Genomic DNA, 15363 nt, shown 5'->3' on the forward strand with positions numbered 1-15363 from the left:
GAATTATTCAGGTATCTAATTTTAAAAAGCATACACCTCTAAAAAGAAATCATCACTACAAGATACAGGCAAAAAAAGTTCTTAACACTCATGGAATATTTTCTGTTATTTATTGCAGTTCCACAGACATACAAAGTGCTGATTTGAGAGAGTAGCTAGCCCTTATTGTGGTAAGGCCATTCTGTGAAACCAAACAACCAGATGTTCTTTAAAGCAGCCTTCGAATCCATTCTGCTTCTGGCTAAGGAATAAATTAGAAAAATAAAAATAGAAAATTAAACCTTGTCTTCTATTTCTAGAGTTTTCCTATTGTGTTAAAATCTACACTAGGGTATAGAAATCATTGATAGAAAGCAATTTTAACAGCTGATTATTTCTTGTTAGAAATATATGTTCCTAGACTCCAACTCAGATCTAACAAATAAAAATTACAGAAGATGCCATCCCATAAAGTTCTTATTCAGAGTTCCTATGTGATTTCTAATGATCAGTGAGGATGACAAGATATACTGAATTTTTATCTGGCCACAAGCATTCATGTAATAAATAGCCAAGACTCAACTATATTAAATTATTAGTATAAGTTCTCACAGCTATCTCAATGAACCATTGTTGTCTAGTATCGTCAAATCAGAACTGACTAATAGCTGACCCTCCAATGGTTTTCAAAGGCAGTTAATCACAGAGGAGGAGATTGCCTATCCTTCTCGCACGGAGTGGTTGGGAGATTCAAATCACTTGCTTATGAGATTGCAGCACAGGTTCTTATCACTATGCCAGTAGAGCTCCCTAAGCCTTTTTAATTAAAGATAGAAAATGCATTTAAAAAATAGCTGATGGAATCTCCAAAAATCCACCATACTATTAAAGAATGTGTTTTTTCAGTTTTCATATTACTCTTTGCCCAGAATTATGTCGTTTCTCCTATTTGCAAACAAGTAATTTTTTACTTTTTTGTTTTGAATACTAATAAACATCAGTATTTTTCATAATTTTCCTTCCCTTTTTTATTCAAATGTATACACATCCTAAGAGATTCCTAATAGTTAAACATGCCTTTTGTAATTTCAGATTTAAAAAATCAGTAAATTTGTCGTAGTTTTGCAAGGAATATTGATGCTCATCTGTTCTAATATCCTACAATGTTATGATTTTGTTCCTTAAGTGTATATCTCTTTTTAGAAATTGCATATTTGTGTTTATTTAAATATCTTATGATTTTCATTAATATATCTCACTAGTAGCACTTTTTATTCAAAGTTCAATACTCCTTCCTTCATTATGCTCCCTTCCCAACAAGGTACAAAGTTTGGGCTATACAATGTATTGATGGCATATTTAAGCCCTGAGCTGCTAACTGAAAGACAGACATATTGAACCCTTTCAATGACTCCACGGGAGAAAAACTTGGTGATATGTTTCCATTAAGATTACAGACAAGAATACTTTTTGTGGAGCTATTTTATTCTGCCACATGGGATCTCAATGAGATGAAATAAACTAACTCTCCCCTAAGAATAACAAACATTGTCTACACAGTGTAATTTGGAACAGGCCTTAAAATCTCACTTTTAGAAATAGTTCATACTACTTCAAATGCTAGATAATACTCCAACAATAATTGAAATTCATTCATTTACATTTTGGCTCCAAGAACTTTAAAGGTTTCAATTAAAATACAGATATTGTTGGAAGGGTAACTCCAATTAAGGATTTTAGTTAGAATTTTCTTGACATCTCAGGGGATAACAGAAAAATAATTTTCCACACAGGAACAATTTCAGAGAATGTCCAAAAATTGGGACATTATTTAAGGAGTATAGATTCTATAGTTATTTATGTATTTTATCAACATTCAGAGATCAACAAGGAGACGTCAAATCTCAAAGGGGGCAGAAAAAAAAAGGGTGAGGAAGATGGAATAGGACCATTCCATTCTTAAAACAAACAAACAAACAAACAAACAAGCAAACAAACTCAAAATTTAAAAAAATTAAAAACTTTCTGAGGTAAAATCAGTTCAGTGACTTTCCATGGGATCCCCAAAGGTGTGAATATTTATGAGAGGACACTGCCAATCTTTTTACCTTGGTGCAGTTGGTAGATTCAAATGACTGACCTTTTGGGTAGCAGTCTAACATGTAACACACCACGGCATCAGGAATTTTAATTGTATGCTTAAAAATCTCACTAAAAAGTTGAGTCCAACTCGACAATGACCCTCCATCAGGTTTCTGAGGCTGTACATTTTTTCCATGAGGAGATTACCCATCTTTCTTCTCTAGAGTGGCTGGTGAACTGTCAACTTTTTAATTAGAGCTCAACTTGTTACACACTATGCTATCAGGGTTCCTTTAAAACACAGTAAAGCAGAAGTACAGTAAAACAGTTATAAAACAGGCAGAAATATTCTTTTGGAAGCATATATTCTTTAAACTGAACCAACTGACATAAGGGTATAACTTAGAACTTTATTTATCTTTATTTAACTTCATTTGTAGTTTTGTATTTAAACACATACACACAAATTGAGGAGAGACTAAAAATATTTTACTGCTGCTGTTGTGAACTTTAGACTCTCATTGCAATCATTATACTAATTTCAAATCCTGTATGCCTCCTACTACCCACTTTGTACAATTTTGGGTTGTGAATTTTTGTCTTCTTTAGTTAATTTTTGAGATAATCCTTCAATAATCCAACTCATGATGACATTTCACATCCTGAATCTCCTATTATCTAATAAAATATTCTTGGAAAGATAGCTCCTAATAGTTTACAACTGTCAAAGTTCTATTCATCCTTTATAAGCCAGCTCAAATATAACTTTCTCCATTCTTGCTGAATAAATGAACTGGAGTATCTAAATATTAATTTTATCCAGATTCATCAGAGTTATTATAAAGACTCAGAAATTCTTTCATAATTTATTATCACTTCTCTATCAAATGCCATATAAATTTACTTAGTCAACAAATATTTATGAAAGTAGGTGTGTCAGAGACAGTGAGATTGCCTCAAGATAGGACAGGATTCAGAATCATTGTGCATAGGTTGCTATTGAGTTGCAGTTGACTCAATGGCACACAACAATAACAAACTGAATTTTATCTACTACATATATTCTTCACATATTGATCCTTCAAAACGGAAATGAAAGTACTACATGAAATATTTTTTATTAGAAATTTGTCATGTTGACTGAAATTTTCGTATGGGAAGTTCCATCATCAATATGAATTCTGGCATGACTCAAAGAGATCAGCAAATACAATATTACATGAATATATTTAAAAAAGAGCAAATACTATATAAGACCATTCTTGTGAAAATAGGAGGATAACTGAGCAAGATGTTTACAAATGTTTAAAAGAGAAAGGAGAAAGGGAGAAGAAGCTGGAAAAGGGAAATCACTAGGATAGCTGTGTTTAGTAGGCACATGAATGAATAGGGAAGATTCAATAGGTACTTTGAAAAGATAGGATGGTAATAGGCATAGTCCAAAAGTAATTAATTATATAAGATTAAATGTATATTATTGATTGTGTCAAAAACAATGTACATGTATGAAGCACAGTGTACATTAATGACTGTATGCAAACCAATAAAATTTTGTAAAAATACAAAATGTACCTTTTTTTTACTTTATGGTTTAGGGCAAACAACAGGATTTTTTGAGGTTTTTTAAAAATTAAATACAGGAATAACAATAGGGGAGAAAGAAAGAGATTCATGACAGTAGAAAAGAAAAAAAGGTAGGGTACTCTTAGAATTTCCAAGCTTGAAGACCTAAAAAAGGAAATTTAGAGATGCAATAGTGAAGGATTCTATGGGCAATGTATTGACTGATGTGGGAACTAGCAACAAAAAAATGGAAGAATTTCACAGAACAAAAAGAAATGGTTAACACCAAACCATTTCAGGAAATAGCATGTGTTTAAGAACCAACAGTAATGAAGAAAGAAATTCAAGCTTCAGTGAACACATTGGCAAAATGCAAGGCTCTAGGGACTAATGGAATAGATTCTCAAATAAATCCCAAGAAATTTGGAAGACAGCTACCTGGCCAACAGAATGGAAGTGATCTATATTTGTTCTCATTCCAATAGAAGGTGATAAAAATATGGAAAGTACAGAACAGTATCATTAATATTACATGCAAGAAAATCTTGCTTAAGATTATTTTTTAAATGGCTGGAGTACTGCATAGAAAGAGAACTGTCAGGCATTCAAGTTGGATTTTGCAGAGGTCATGGAATATGGTAACTCAGTACTTAATTCAGAATAAAGCCAAGAGCACCAGAAAGATGTTCATGTATGCCTTATTAGGGACTATAGAATGGGAATTCCAGAACACTTAATTATGGTCATGCAAAACCTGTACATAGAGCAAGAAGCAATCATAGGACCAAAACAAGGGTATTTTTCATGGATTAAAATCAGGAACAATTTCTGTCAGGGTAGTATATTTCTTCCATACCCATTGGACTTTATGAAGAAAAATATGGCATAAAGATTGGAAGAAGATCCATCAACAACCTGTGTAATGCAGATGATACAATCTTACTTGCGACGAGAACTTGAGACGCTTGCTGTAGAAGATCAATGACTGCAGTTTTCAATATGGACTACATTTCAACATCAAGGAAACAAAAATCTTCAACACTGGTCTAATAGGCAATATCTCTATCAATGGAAGAAAGATTGAAATTGTAAAAAAAAATCATCTTACTTGGATCCACAATCAACTCCCTTAGTAGCAGCAGTTAGGAGATTAGGAGAGACATATCATTGAGAAAGTCTGCTATCAGCGAACTTTCCAAAACCATGAAGAGCAAGGACATCAGTTTAGAGACTAAAATACACCTAATTCAAAACTTAATCTTTCCAATCACCTGCTATGCCTATGAGAGCTGCACAGTGATTAAGGATGACAGAAGAAGAATGGTTGCCCTTGAGTTGTAGTGTTAGAGAAAAGTACTGTGTATGCCATGGATTGCCAAAAGGACAAGTAGATATGTCTTGGAGAAAGTGTAACCAGAGGGATTCTTAGAGGCAAGGATGGTGAAACTTCATCTTACTTACTTTGGGCATGTTGCTAGGAGAGGCTATTCCTTGGATAGGAAATAAAGAAAGAACAATGGAGCCAAAGAGAAGAAGAGTCTCAATGAGATAGACTGACACAATGACTTCAGCAATAGGCTGAGGCATATCAGAGATGATGAGGATGGCACAGGATAGGATAGGATAGGACAGGATCTGTTGTTCATAGCGTCATTATGAGTTGCACTCTACCCAACAGCACCTAACAACAACATTCAATCTATATATTAAGAAAATAATTCAAGAAACTGGACTGTATATATTATACAGCTGACATAAGCTTGCTTATAGAAAGTGAAGAAGATTTAAAATACTACCTGAAGGTCAAAGACTATGGCCTTCAATATGGATTAAATCCCAGCACCAAGAAAACAAAAATCTTCACTAGATCAATGGGCAGCATTATAATAGGTGAAGAAAAAAGTTGATGTCAATGATTTTTGTTTTATTTGGGTTTACAATCAAATCTTATGGTAGCAACAGCAAAAAAAAAATAAAAAAATTGTGTTGGGAAAATCTGTCATCAAGGAACTCTTTAAAGTAAAAAGAACAATAATGTCCATTTAAAGACCAAGGTGAGTACATTGCAAGCTATGTTATTTCCAAATGCTTTGTATGCATTTAAAAGTCAGACAATGAATAAGAAAAATAGTTAAAGAATAAATGTCTTTGAATTTTCTTATTGATGAGGAATATGGAATATTCTAGGGACTGTCAACAAATTTGTCTTACTGGAAATGCTCCTTAGAGGCAAGGATGATGAAAGTTTGTTTCACATATTTTGGGCATATTATCAAGAGGGGTTTGTCCTTGGAAAGGGACATGATATTGGGGAAAGTGTAGGGTCATTGTAAGAGTAGACATTTAAATAGATGGATTGAGACAATGTCTGTAACAATAGTTTGAGTATTGTGGATATCATGACAACAGATAGGGACAGGGCAAGTTTTCTATCTGATATTCATAGTATGCCAATGAATCATAGTTGAGTCTAAGGCATCTAATAATAACAACATGTAAAGCTATTACAGATACAGAAGTAACTAGCAAGAGTAAAGAATAGAGATAGAATAAAGGATATTTCCATGAAGCTATAGTTTCTCTTTTCTTTTTTCATGTGAAATTTGTACCTAGATCAAGAGGCTATTGTGCAAACAGAGCTAAAAGAACATTACATGGTTTAAAATTTAAAAAGGTGCATGTCAGAGTTGAATCTTTTATTCTTATTTATTTAATCTGTATTTTGAGCAAATTATTTGAGAAGCTGGACCTTATAAAGAATGTGACATCAGGATTGGAAGAAGGTTCATCAATAACATTTTTTTGTGCAGATGACACAATCTTGCTTGCTGAAAATGAGGAGGACTTGAAGCACTTGCTGCAGAAGGTCAAATACTATAGCCTTTAATATGAATTGCATTTCAATGCCAAGGGAAAAAAATCCTTACCACTGGACTGATAGGCAACAAGCATCATGATATATGGAGAAAAGATTCAAACTATCAACTATTTCATTTTACTTGTATCTACAATCAAATTCAAGCCACAAGTTGCAATACTTAAGAATGCTATGGGCAGACTATATAATGATACAGGAAGTATTAAAAGAAGGTTGAAGGAGTATACAGAGTCATTGTACCAAAAAGAATTGGTTGACACAGAATTTAAAGAAACAACATATAATCAAGAAGCAATGGTGATGAAGGGGGAAGTTCAGGGTGCTCTGAACGAGTTGGCAAAAAAATAAGACCCCAGGAACTGATGGAACACCAACTGACAATTCAACAAACAGATGTTGCTCTGGATGTACTCACCAGGTTGTGCCAAGATATATAGAGGACAACCACCTGACCAACTGACTGGAAGAGATCCATATTTACTCCCTTCCAAAAAACAGGTGACCTGACAGAGGGTGGACATTATCAAACAATATCATTAGTATCACACACAAGTAAACTCCTGTTGAAGATTATCCAATAAATGACTGGAACAATACATTGACAGAGAACTACCAGAAATAAAAGCTGGGTTTAGAAAAAGTTGTGATACTAGAGACATTATCGTCAATGTCAGATGGATCTTGGTTGAAAGCAAAGAGTACCAGAAGAGTGTCTGTGTTTCATTGAATATGAGAATGGGAATCCCAGAACACTTGATTGTGCTCATGTGAAACCTATAATCAGAACCGAAAGTAGTACTCAGAACAGAGCACGGAAACAGTACATGGTTCAAAATAACGAAAGGAATGTGTCTTGACTCCATACCTTTTCAATCTATATGCAGAACAGATCATTTGGGAGGCTGGGCTTTATGATGAGGAATGTGGCATTAGGTTTGGAGGAAGACCCATCAACAATTATGTAGATGGAACAACCTTGCTTGCTGAAACTGAGGAGGCTCTGAAGTGCTTACTGCTTAAGGTCAAGAACTGTAGTCTTCAGTATGGATTCAAGCTCAACATCAAGAAGACAAATATTCTCACCACTGGGCCAATTGGCAGCACCATGATAGATGGAAAAGAGTTTGAAGTTGTTAACAATTACAGCTTGCTAGGCTCCACAAACAACACTTTTGGTACCAGCAATCAGAAAAGCAAAAGACTAATTGTGCTGGGAAAATCAGCTGTCAGGGACCTCTCCACAGTACTGAGAAACAATGAGGTCAGTTTAGAGACTAAGGTGCACCTCACAATTACTTGCTATGCATCAGAGAACTGGACAATGACGAAGGATGACAGAAGAAGAATTGATACCTTTGAGTTGTGGTGCTAGAGAAGAATCTTGAACATGTAATAGACAGTCAAGAAAACAAATAGGTCTGTCTTGGAGAGGGTGAAACCAAGTTTCTCCTTGGAAGCTAGGATTCTGAAGCTCCATCTCACATACTTTGGGCACATGTCCAAGAGAGACTGGTCCTTGAAGAAGAACATCATGCTCCTAAGGGTGGAGGGACAGTGCAGGAAAGGAAGTTTCCAGATGAGAAGTAATGATTCAGTAACTGGGACAATGGGAGTAGGTATGTCCGAGTCAGAGACGGGCACAGGACAGGGTAGGCTTCAGAGCTGTTGTATATAGGGTTGCTATGAGTTGCAGGTGATTCAACAGCACATAACAACAACAATACTGTGAGATGGCTTCATTATTTATAATAATGGAAATATTGATTATATATTATACATATGTATTTTTTAATTCTTTTGGAAAAATAATCTGAAAATCAGAGTAGTACCCAAGAATAATTCTATCTGCAACGCTTCGTTGTTTGTTACTATGTGCTGTTGAGTCGACTCTGACTCATAGCTCTGAACCCTATTCTAAGCCAATTTCTTTGTCTCTGACACACCTACCCCTATTACTCCAGTCACTGAGTCAACCCATATCTCATCAAGGCTCTTCCTCTATTGTTCTGTCCCTCTACCCTTCCAAGCACCATGTCACTTTCAAGGAAGGACTGGTCCTTCCTTGCAACATGCTCAAAGTATGTAAGATGGAGCCTCAAAATCCTTGCCTCCAAGGAGCAGACTGATTTCACCCTCTCCAGGTGGACCTGTTCTCCTAGCATATGTTCAATATTTTTCTATAGCACCACAACTCAAAGACATTGATTATTCTTCTATTAGCTTTAGTCATTGTCCAGCTCTCTAATGCATAGCAAGTAATTGTGAAGACCATGGCCCAGATCAGGCGCACCTTTGTCTCTAGACTAATATCATTGCTCTTTGCTCTTCAGTACTCGGGAGAGGCCCCTTAAAGCAGATTTTCCCAATTCAATTAATCATTTGATTTCTTGGTTGTTAGTACCAAGAGTGCTGATTGTGGAGCCAAGCAAACTGAAGCTGTTAAGAATTCATTCTCTTCACCATCTATCATGATGCTGTCAGTTGGCCCAGTGGTGAGAATCTTTATTTACTTTTTTGCCTTTTATTCTGGTTTATTTTATTTTTTCTTTTAAATAATTTATTTTATACTGGTTTACTTACCAAATTTGTGTACATTGTTTTTTCACACTGGATCTTTCCCATTAAAGTACTACTCACCTTCTTTATTTCTAAGAGTCTTTCTCAAGCATATAATTAAACTTATAAAGAATATATAAGACTTATAAAAATATATTTGTGTAATTTGGACTAAAAGTAAAAAAAAAGTATAAATATACCAAAGGAGCATATCTTGGTTTTGGAGGTGGAGGAGGCATCCTGCACCGACAGGGACGTTTAATCTTAGATGATGGTGATAAAGGTTCACAAGGAGGTAGTGGTGGCCTTTCTCTTGAGGCAGGAAATCTACCTATAAATGTTTTCTTTTCTTTTTCTTTGAATGTGGTCTTCTTGGATAACATTCTGAATCCTTTTTTTACATCCTGCATTCCCTTCTTTGAATCTATAGATGTGGCATCTGAATCATCAACTCCTCTATTTTTAGGCCCTAGTTTATAAAGTGACTCTTCAGATTCAACATCTGAATCTTTTAATACTGACTTTAAGGGCTTTCTTTGGCCTTTCTTGGAGTAATCATCAGATTCGACATCTGTAGACTCTATGTCTTTCTTTGCTTGTTTTCTTGCATCCTTTTTATCCTTCTTTGACTCCAATTCAGATTCAGCATCAGTAGAAATTGCATATTTACTTGCATTCTTTTTTCCCTCTTTCCTTGAATCTTTCTTATCCTTCTTTTTATCACCTTTATTCTTCTTTGACTCTACTTCAGACTCAGATTCAGTATCAGTAGACATTTTGTTCTTTTTATCCTTCTTACTGTCTTTTTTTGAATCCTTTTTATCCTTTTCACCTCTTTTACTTTTCTTTAACTCCAATTCTGATTCAGATTCAACATTAGTAGACTCTGCATCCTCCTTTTCATTCTTCTGTTTGTCTTTATTTGAATCTTTCTTATGCTTCTTCACATCTTTCTTTACGTCCTTTGAGTCTACAGATTCAACATCAGTAGAATCTGTGTCCTTCAGTTCCTTCTTCTTAGTGTCTTTCTTCACATTTTTTTTATCTTTCTTTGCAGCCTTTGTATCTACAGATTCAGCATCAGTAGATTCAGATTCATTCTTTTTGTCTTTCTTCTTATTGTCTTTCTTTGCATTTTTCTTATCCTTCTTTGCATCCTTTGAGTCTGTAGATTCAGCATCAGAGGTCTTTAAATATTTTTTTGTATCTTTCTTTGCACCTTTCTTTGAGTTATTCTGAGAGTAATTCTTTTGCAACATATTAAAATCCATCCATTCTTCTAAATATATCTCTGAATCCACATTTGAACTATTTTTGGAGACAATTTCTGATTCAGCATCAAGATCCTTCTTTGAAATCTTCTTAGAACTTTTCTTTGGATCAATTTTTGCACATATAAATTTAGTATCTGTTTTCTTGAAATTTTTTGAATATTTTTTAACGGTTTTTTTAACTTTCTTTGATATGTCATTAGAATCTTTGGATTCTGAATTTGAAAGTGATTTGGAATTTGGCTGTTTGAATGGTACATTTTCATGTGATGGAATTTTAATTGCTTTGTTATTTCTTTTATATTTTTCATCTTTTATTGTTTCTTTTGATTCTAGAGGTCGTGTATGCTGGTCTGGTTCTTTATTAGAGTTTTTCTTAACATCTGCTTTTTTTATGCCATCTTCAGACTTTTTAGATTTTACCTTTTCAGAATAGGTTTTGGAAATATAAGAACATTTGAATGGAACTTGTCTGTTCATAGCAAAGTATTTAGATGGCCTTTGGGATTTTTTTCCTAAAGAATGCCTTATCCATATGTGAGCTTTCTTCTGGTCTTCCTTTAATTGTCTTTTGCCGTGTCTCTGAAAAAATTGATAAGAATAATGACAGGCATTTGTAAATGAGCCATTTAACTTTTATATCACAACATCAAAATGATTTAATTTTTCATTAATCTATTTAAAATTGTAAAAACAATGTCTTCTCTTCCAAAATTGTTTGTTCATGAGTAAGTATATGAGAAACACACACACAGAGAAGGAGGGAGAACTCAATTTGAGGGATATACATTTTAAGAAACACATTTAGAGGCCTTATTAGCATTAGAGCAGGTTCACAATAGTCCATAACATTTCAGGACCTCTCCTCTCACTTGACAGTGGGTTCCCATTCTATCTTTGTATAAGGGAGAGCTTTTGGATAATTTTGCTCACTTTTTATACCCAAGTTATCTCATAAATAAGCGGATCCCCTTGAAGTTTATATTAAATTCTTGTTATAGGTGTAAGCTTCAGATTTAGCCTTGTTTCTACCTCTTATATCTAAGTCTCTGGTCAGTGTTAAAGCCCAAGATGTCTACTAGTATAAATAACTAGAAACAAAAAGTAAGAGAGAGATACCTACTAGTGTAAACAACTATGAAACAAAAAAAGGAAGATAAAATAAATATTTCATTCACGTTAATTGATGTTACAATGGGGTAATGTTTTCAAAGTCTACTCAGTTATCAAATATGATTATCATTTTAGTCACATAGACTGATCTTAGATGTACCTCATTTCAGCCATGGTATTTTCTATTGCCTCATATGCATATGGAAGTAGGACAATGAATTAAATAAAGAAGTATTGATACCTTTGAATTGTGTTGTTGGTAAGGAATATTGATTATACCATGGTCTGTCAAATGGAATATATCTATTTTAGAAGAAGTACTATCAGAATACTCCTTAGAAATGAAAACAATGAAACTTAGTCACATGTACTTTGGTCTGGAGATGTCAATCCCTGGAGAAAGACTTGGTAAAGTAGAGGGTAAGTGGAACAAAGAAAGATACTGAGTCTTTTTATGATGTGATGAATTGATATAGTAGTTACAAAAATGGTCTTAAGCACACAAGCAATTATGAGGATGGTGCAAGATTGGTCATAGAGTATATAGGAGTTACTCAAATGCATCTAACAAAAAAAATACCTTCAACTAGTCATTACAGTGACCGATAGTCAATTAATTGGCCATATAGGATTAAAGGACAACTTGAAGACAAGCATGAAACTTGAATCACCATGGATGCAACGAATGATTCTAGAATAAATGCAATAACTATAACTCTTTGTTGAGAGACTCTTAAAAACAAAATATTTTTATATCTCCATACCTTCCCTTCCCTCTTTGCTAATGTACAAGGTTAGTCTACTTCATAGAAGCAGTCAATAAATATGAGTATTTAAGTATCTATTGTGTATCATAGAGTAGAAAGTGTCCCACAGCTCACCCTACAGTGAGTTTTCAGAGACAATAAGTTGGACGAGGGTTGATTATCCATCTTTCTTCCACAGAGTGATTTGAATCACATACTTCTGAGCTGGCAGCACGATCCCTTACCACTAAGTTACCCAAGCTCCTTATACAAATATCCTGAATTTTAGATTAAAGAAAATAGGGAGGACCTCATATCTCATCAAAATTAGATTTTACTCTGCTTGAAATAGATGCTATTTTTGGAGTTGGTTAACATTTCTGTAATAGGTTTTCCAGTTTGCATCACCTTTTGGCTATGAAAATCATGCAATTAAAGTTCACTCTGAAACAGGTGGAAGAAATATTTTTATAAATAATTTTTAAATTTAAAAAACCCTCCAAACTGTTTCTAACAAACAGTAAAAGCGAAATTACCTATGACTTACTTATATTTATATATTTTATGCACACTAATATTAGGGTGCTTTTTAAAGTGATCTTTTTCAATACTTACAGGAACTGTGTTTGGTAACTTCAAAAGTCTTGATCTCTTTTTCCTACCTGGCTGGCATGGTTTGGGAAATGTCAAAGCCAAGTGTTCTTTATTCCATGATTTTCTGTTTGATAAACTGACTAAAGTAAGAGAATATTAAAAGTAGTATGGAGTTAATAGTCATATTTTCATCAGAATGGAAATATTTGTGAATGAGAAAGACATCATTTAAATTAAATTAGTAATACCTAAAATAAAGCTTTTTCCTCAGAAATATGTGGTTGACTTACATTTCAGTTAAAGAAAATGAAATCTTATCTCACTGTTTACCTTTGAATTACGTTAATGAGATTGTAATTTTATTTTCTAGATTAAATAAATTTTTGTTTCAACCATAAGGGTTAAAATAATATCAGAAATAAATGAAAAAGATAGAAATTCACTACTTTTCAAACTACTCTATTATATCTTCTATCTTGGTTTCTTTTCTACAGGCCATTTGTGTTGGATTGAAGAAAATATGACATCTTCTTTTATGGCTTTGATAACAAATATTACGTTCAATTCTTGGAATTCTGTTTATTGAAGACCATACACAGATTTGAGGGGGATCCAGAGAGTCAGGAAGATAAGACTGTCTTGAAGCTAGGGACTGGAGATGAGAAGACCAACGAGAGATGTGACATTACATTAAAATAAGAAAAAAATTTTATAAATCGCAGTAGTAGTATTATGGCCACAACTACTAATATTTACACAGTGCTGTTTGTGCCAGATTGTAGTCTAAGATCAAATAAAGTTGATTATTACACAGGGCACAAAAACACTTTCAATTTTTGATTGGTCTGGAAATCTGGGAAAGAGGTGAGACCATGTACTGTGGTGAGGTAAAGTGAGATGATGTAGTGACAGTCGTTAACCTCTCTAAGTAAAAGTGGAGGACTCTGACTGGGGAGAAGTGGGGGGGGGGAAGAAATATTATCTACTTGCTGGAATTTTTGTTGTTGCTAATCAGCCTAGAATTATCTGAAGTTTCTTGGCTTCTGTGGTTCCAAATATGTGAGCGGCTGACAATTTCTTATGCTGTTAACAGTTTAGTGGTAATGTCTCTGAGGGAGGTTGATGTGTCCTGTAGAACTGGTGTATAGATTGTACTTTTTCTTCTTGGCCCAAGGGTCGCAGGCCTGAAGGTCCGAATGATCTTGGGGCAGCCTCTGGCCTTTTGTACCTGTGGGCGTGGTAATGCTTTTCCCAGGACTTGCTTCTCTATTGTTTGGCCCCCGCTTCTGTTCGAGTGCGCCCATTCCTGTCTCCCCACTGCCCTCCGATCCCTCTGTCTCCGGAGGGTGAAGATGGGAAATAAGTGGATCAACACACTGGGCCAAGGGCAGGGACAACACTGTAACTAATGCTTAACTCCACAATGAGGGATTTATCATTCACTGTTCTATAAACTGCTTGTCTGTTGGATACCCCTAAATCTGAACATTCAGATTAAGACAGACTAGGAAGAAGGATTGGCCATCCACTTCTGAAATAGCAGGCCTCTGAAAACCCTATGTACAACAGAACACACATACACTAACAGAGAGGGAAATGAGGTAGAACTTTCAAGTTTGGAAATACAAAGGAAGAGGAAGAGTTGTAAGCAGACACTAGTGATTGGAACATGGAATGTGAGAACCATGAATGCAGGAAAATTAGATGTTGTTAAGAAAGAAATGGAACTCATAAATATTGACATAGTAGGCATTGGAGAGATGAGATGGACCGGCATGGGGCATTTTTAGTCAGATGATCATATGATATATTATTACTCTGGAGATGAAAAGGTGAGGAAAAATGGAGTGGTTTTCATAGTTAAAAAGGTAATTTCTAGATCCGTCTTGAAGTACAACATTGTGAGTGACAGGATAATATCCATACGCTTACAAGGAAGTCCAGTGAATACCACTATCATTCATATATATTCACCAACAACCAGAGCCAAAGAAGAAGAAATAGATGATTTCTACCAACTTTTACAGTCAGAGATTGATCAAACATGCAATCAAGGTGCTTTGATAATAATAGGTGGCTGAAATGCAAAAGTTGGGAACAGAGAAGAAGAATCAGTAGTTGGAAAACATGGACTTGGTGAGAGAAATGAAACTGGAAATAGAATGACTGAATTTTACACAATCAATGACCTATTCATTGCAAATAAGTTTTTTAAGAGATATAAACACAGGTAATACACATGGATTTCACCTGATGGTATGCATAGGAATCAGATCGATTATATCTGCAGAAAGAACTGCCTGAGAAGCTCAGTATCAGCTGTGAAAACCAAAACAGGAGCTGATTATAAAACAGACCACCAGCTACTCATATGCAAGTTCAAGCTGAAACTGAGGAAAATTAAACCGAATCCATGGGAACCAAAATATGACTTTGAATCTATTCCACCTGAATTTCAGAACCATCTCAGGAACAGGTTTGAGGCTTTGAACACTAATGAGCGAAGACCAGATGAGTTGTGGGAGGATATCAAGGGTATCATCCAGGAAGAGTGCAAACGGTCATTGCAAAGACAGAAGAG

At 34.7% G+C, this 15363-nt stretch overlaps 1 protein-coding gene across 1 annotated transcript; it reads right to left on the bottom strand.

Moving 5' to 3' along the window:
• Window positions 1-208: 208 nt before the first annotated feature.
• CYLC1 (cylicin, basic protein of sperm head cytoskeleton 1) lies at window positions 209-14086 on the bottom strand. Its single transcript, XM_006902517.1, has 4 exons — window positions 14011-14086; window positions 12804-12922; window positions 9259-10911; window positions 209-241 (listed from the first exon to the last, which is right to left on the bottom strand). Exons 1-4 carry the CDS (start codon window positions 14084-14086, stop codon window positions 209-211), a joined length of 1881 nt encoding a protein of 626 aa, XP_006902579.1.
• Between the last annotated feature and the right edge of the window lie 1277 nt (window positions 14087-15363).

The sequence above is a fragment of the Elephantulus edwardii genome, unplaced genomic scaffold (genome assembly GCF_000299155.1).
Source record: "Elephantulus edwardii isolate Elephantulus edwardi_28Jun2011 unplaced genomic scaffold, EleEdw1.0 scaffold00423, whole genome shotgun sequence".
Classification (NCBI taxonomy): Eukaryota; Metazoa; Chordata; class Mammalia; order Macroscelidea; family Macroscelididae; genus Elephantulus; species Elephantulus edwardii.

Coding starts and splice junctions, on each gene's coding strand:
- CYLC1 (XM_006902517.1), bottom strand. CDS start 14,086: ATGGGCGCACTCGAACAGAAGCGGGGGCCAAACAATAGAGAAGCAAGT. Junction 12,923..14,010: donor AAGCATTACCACGCCCACAG/GTACAAAAGGCC, acceptor CTCTTACTTTAG/TCAGTTTATCAAACAGAAAA. Junction 10,912..12,803: donor AGTTACCAAACACAGTTCCT/GTAAGTATTGAA, acceptor CAATTTTTTCAG/AGACACGGCAAAAGACAATT.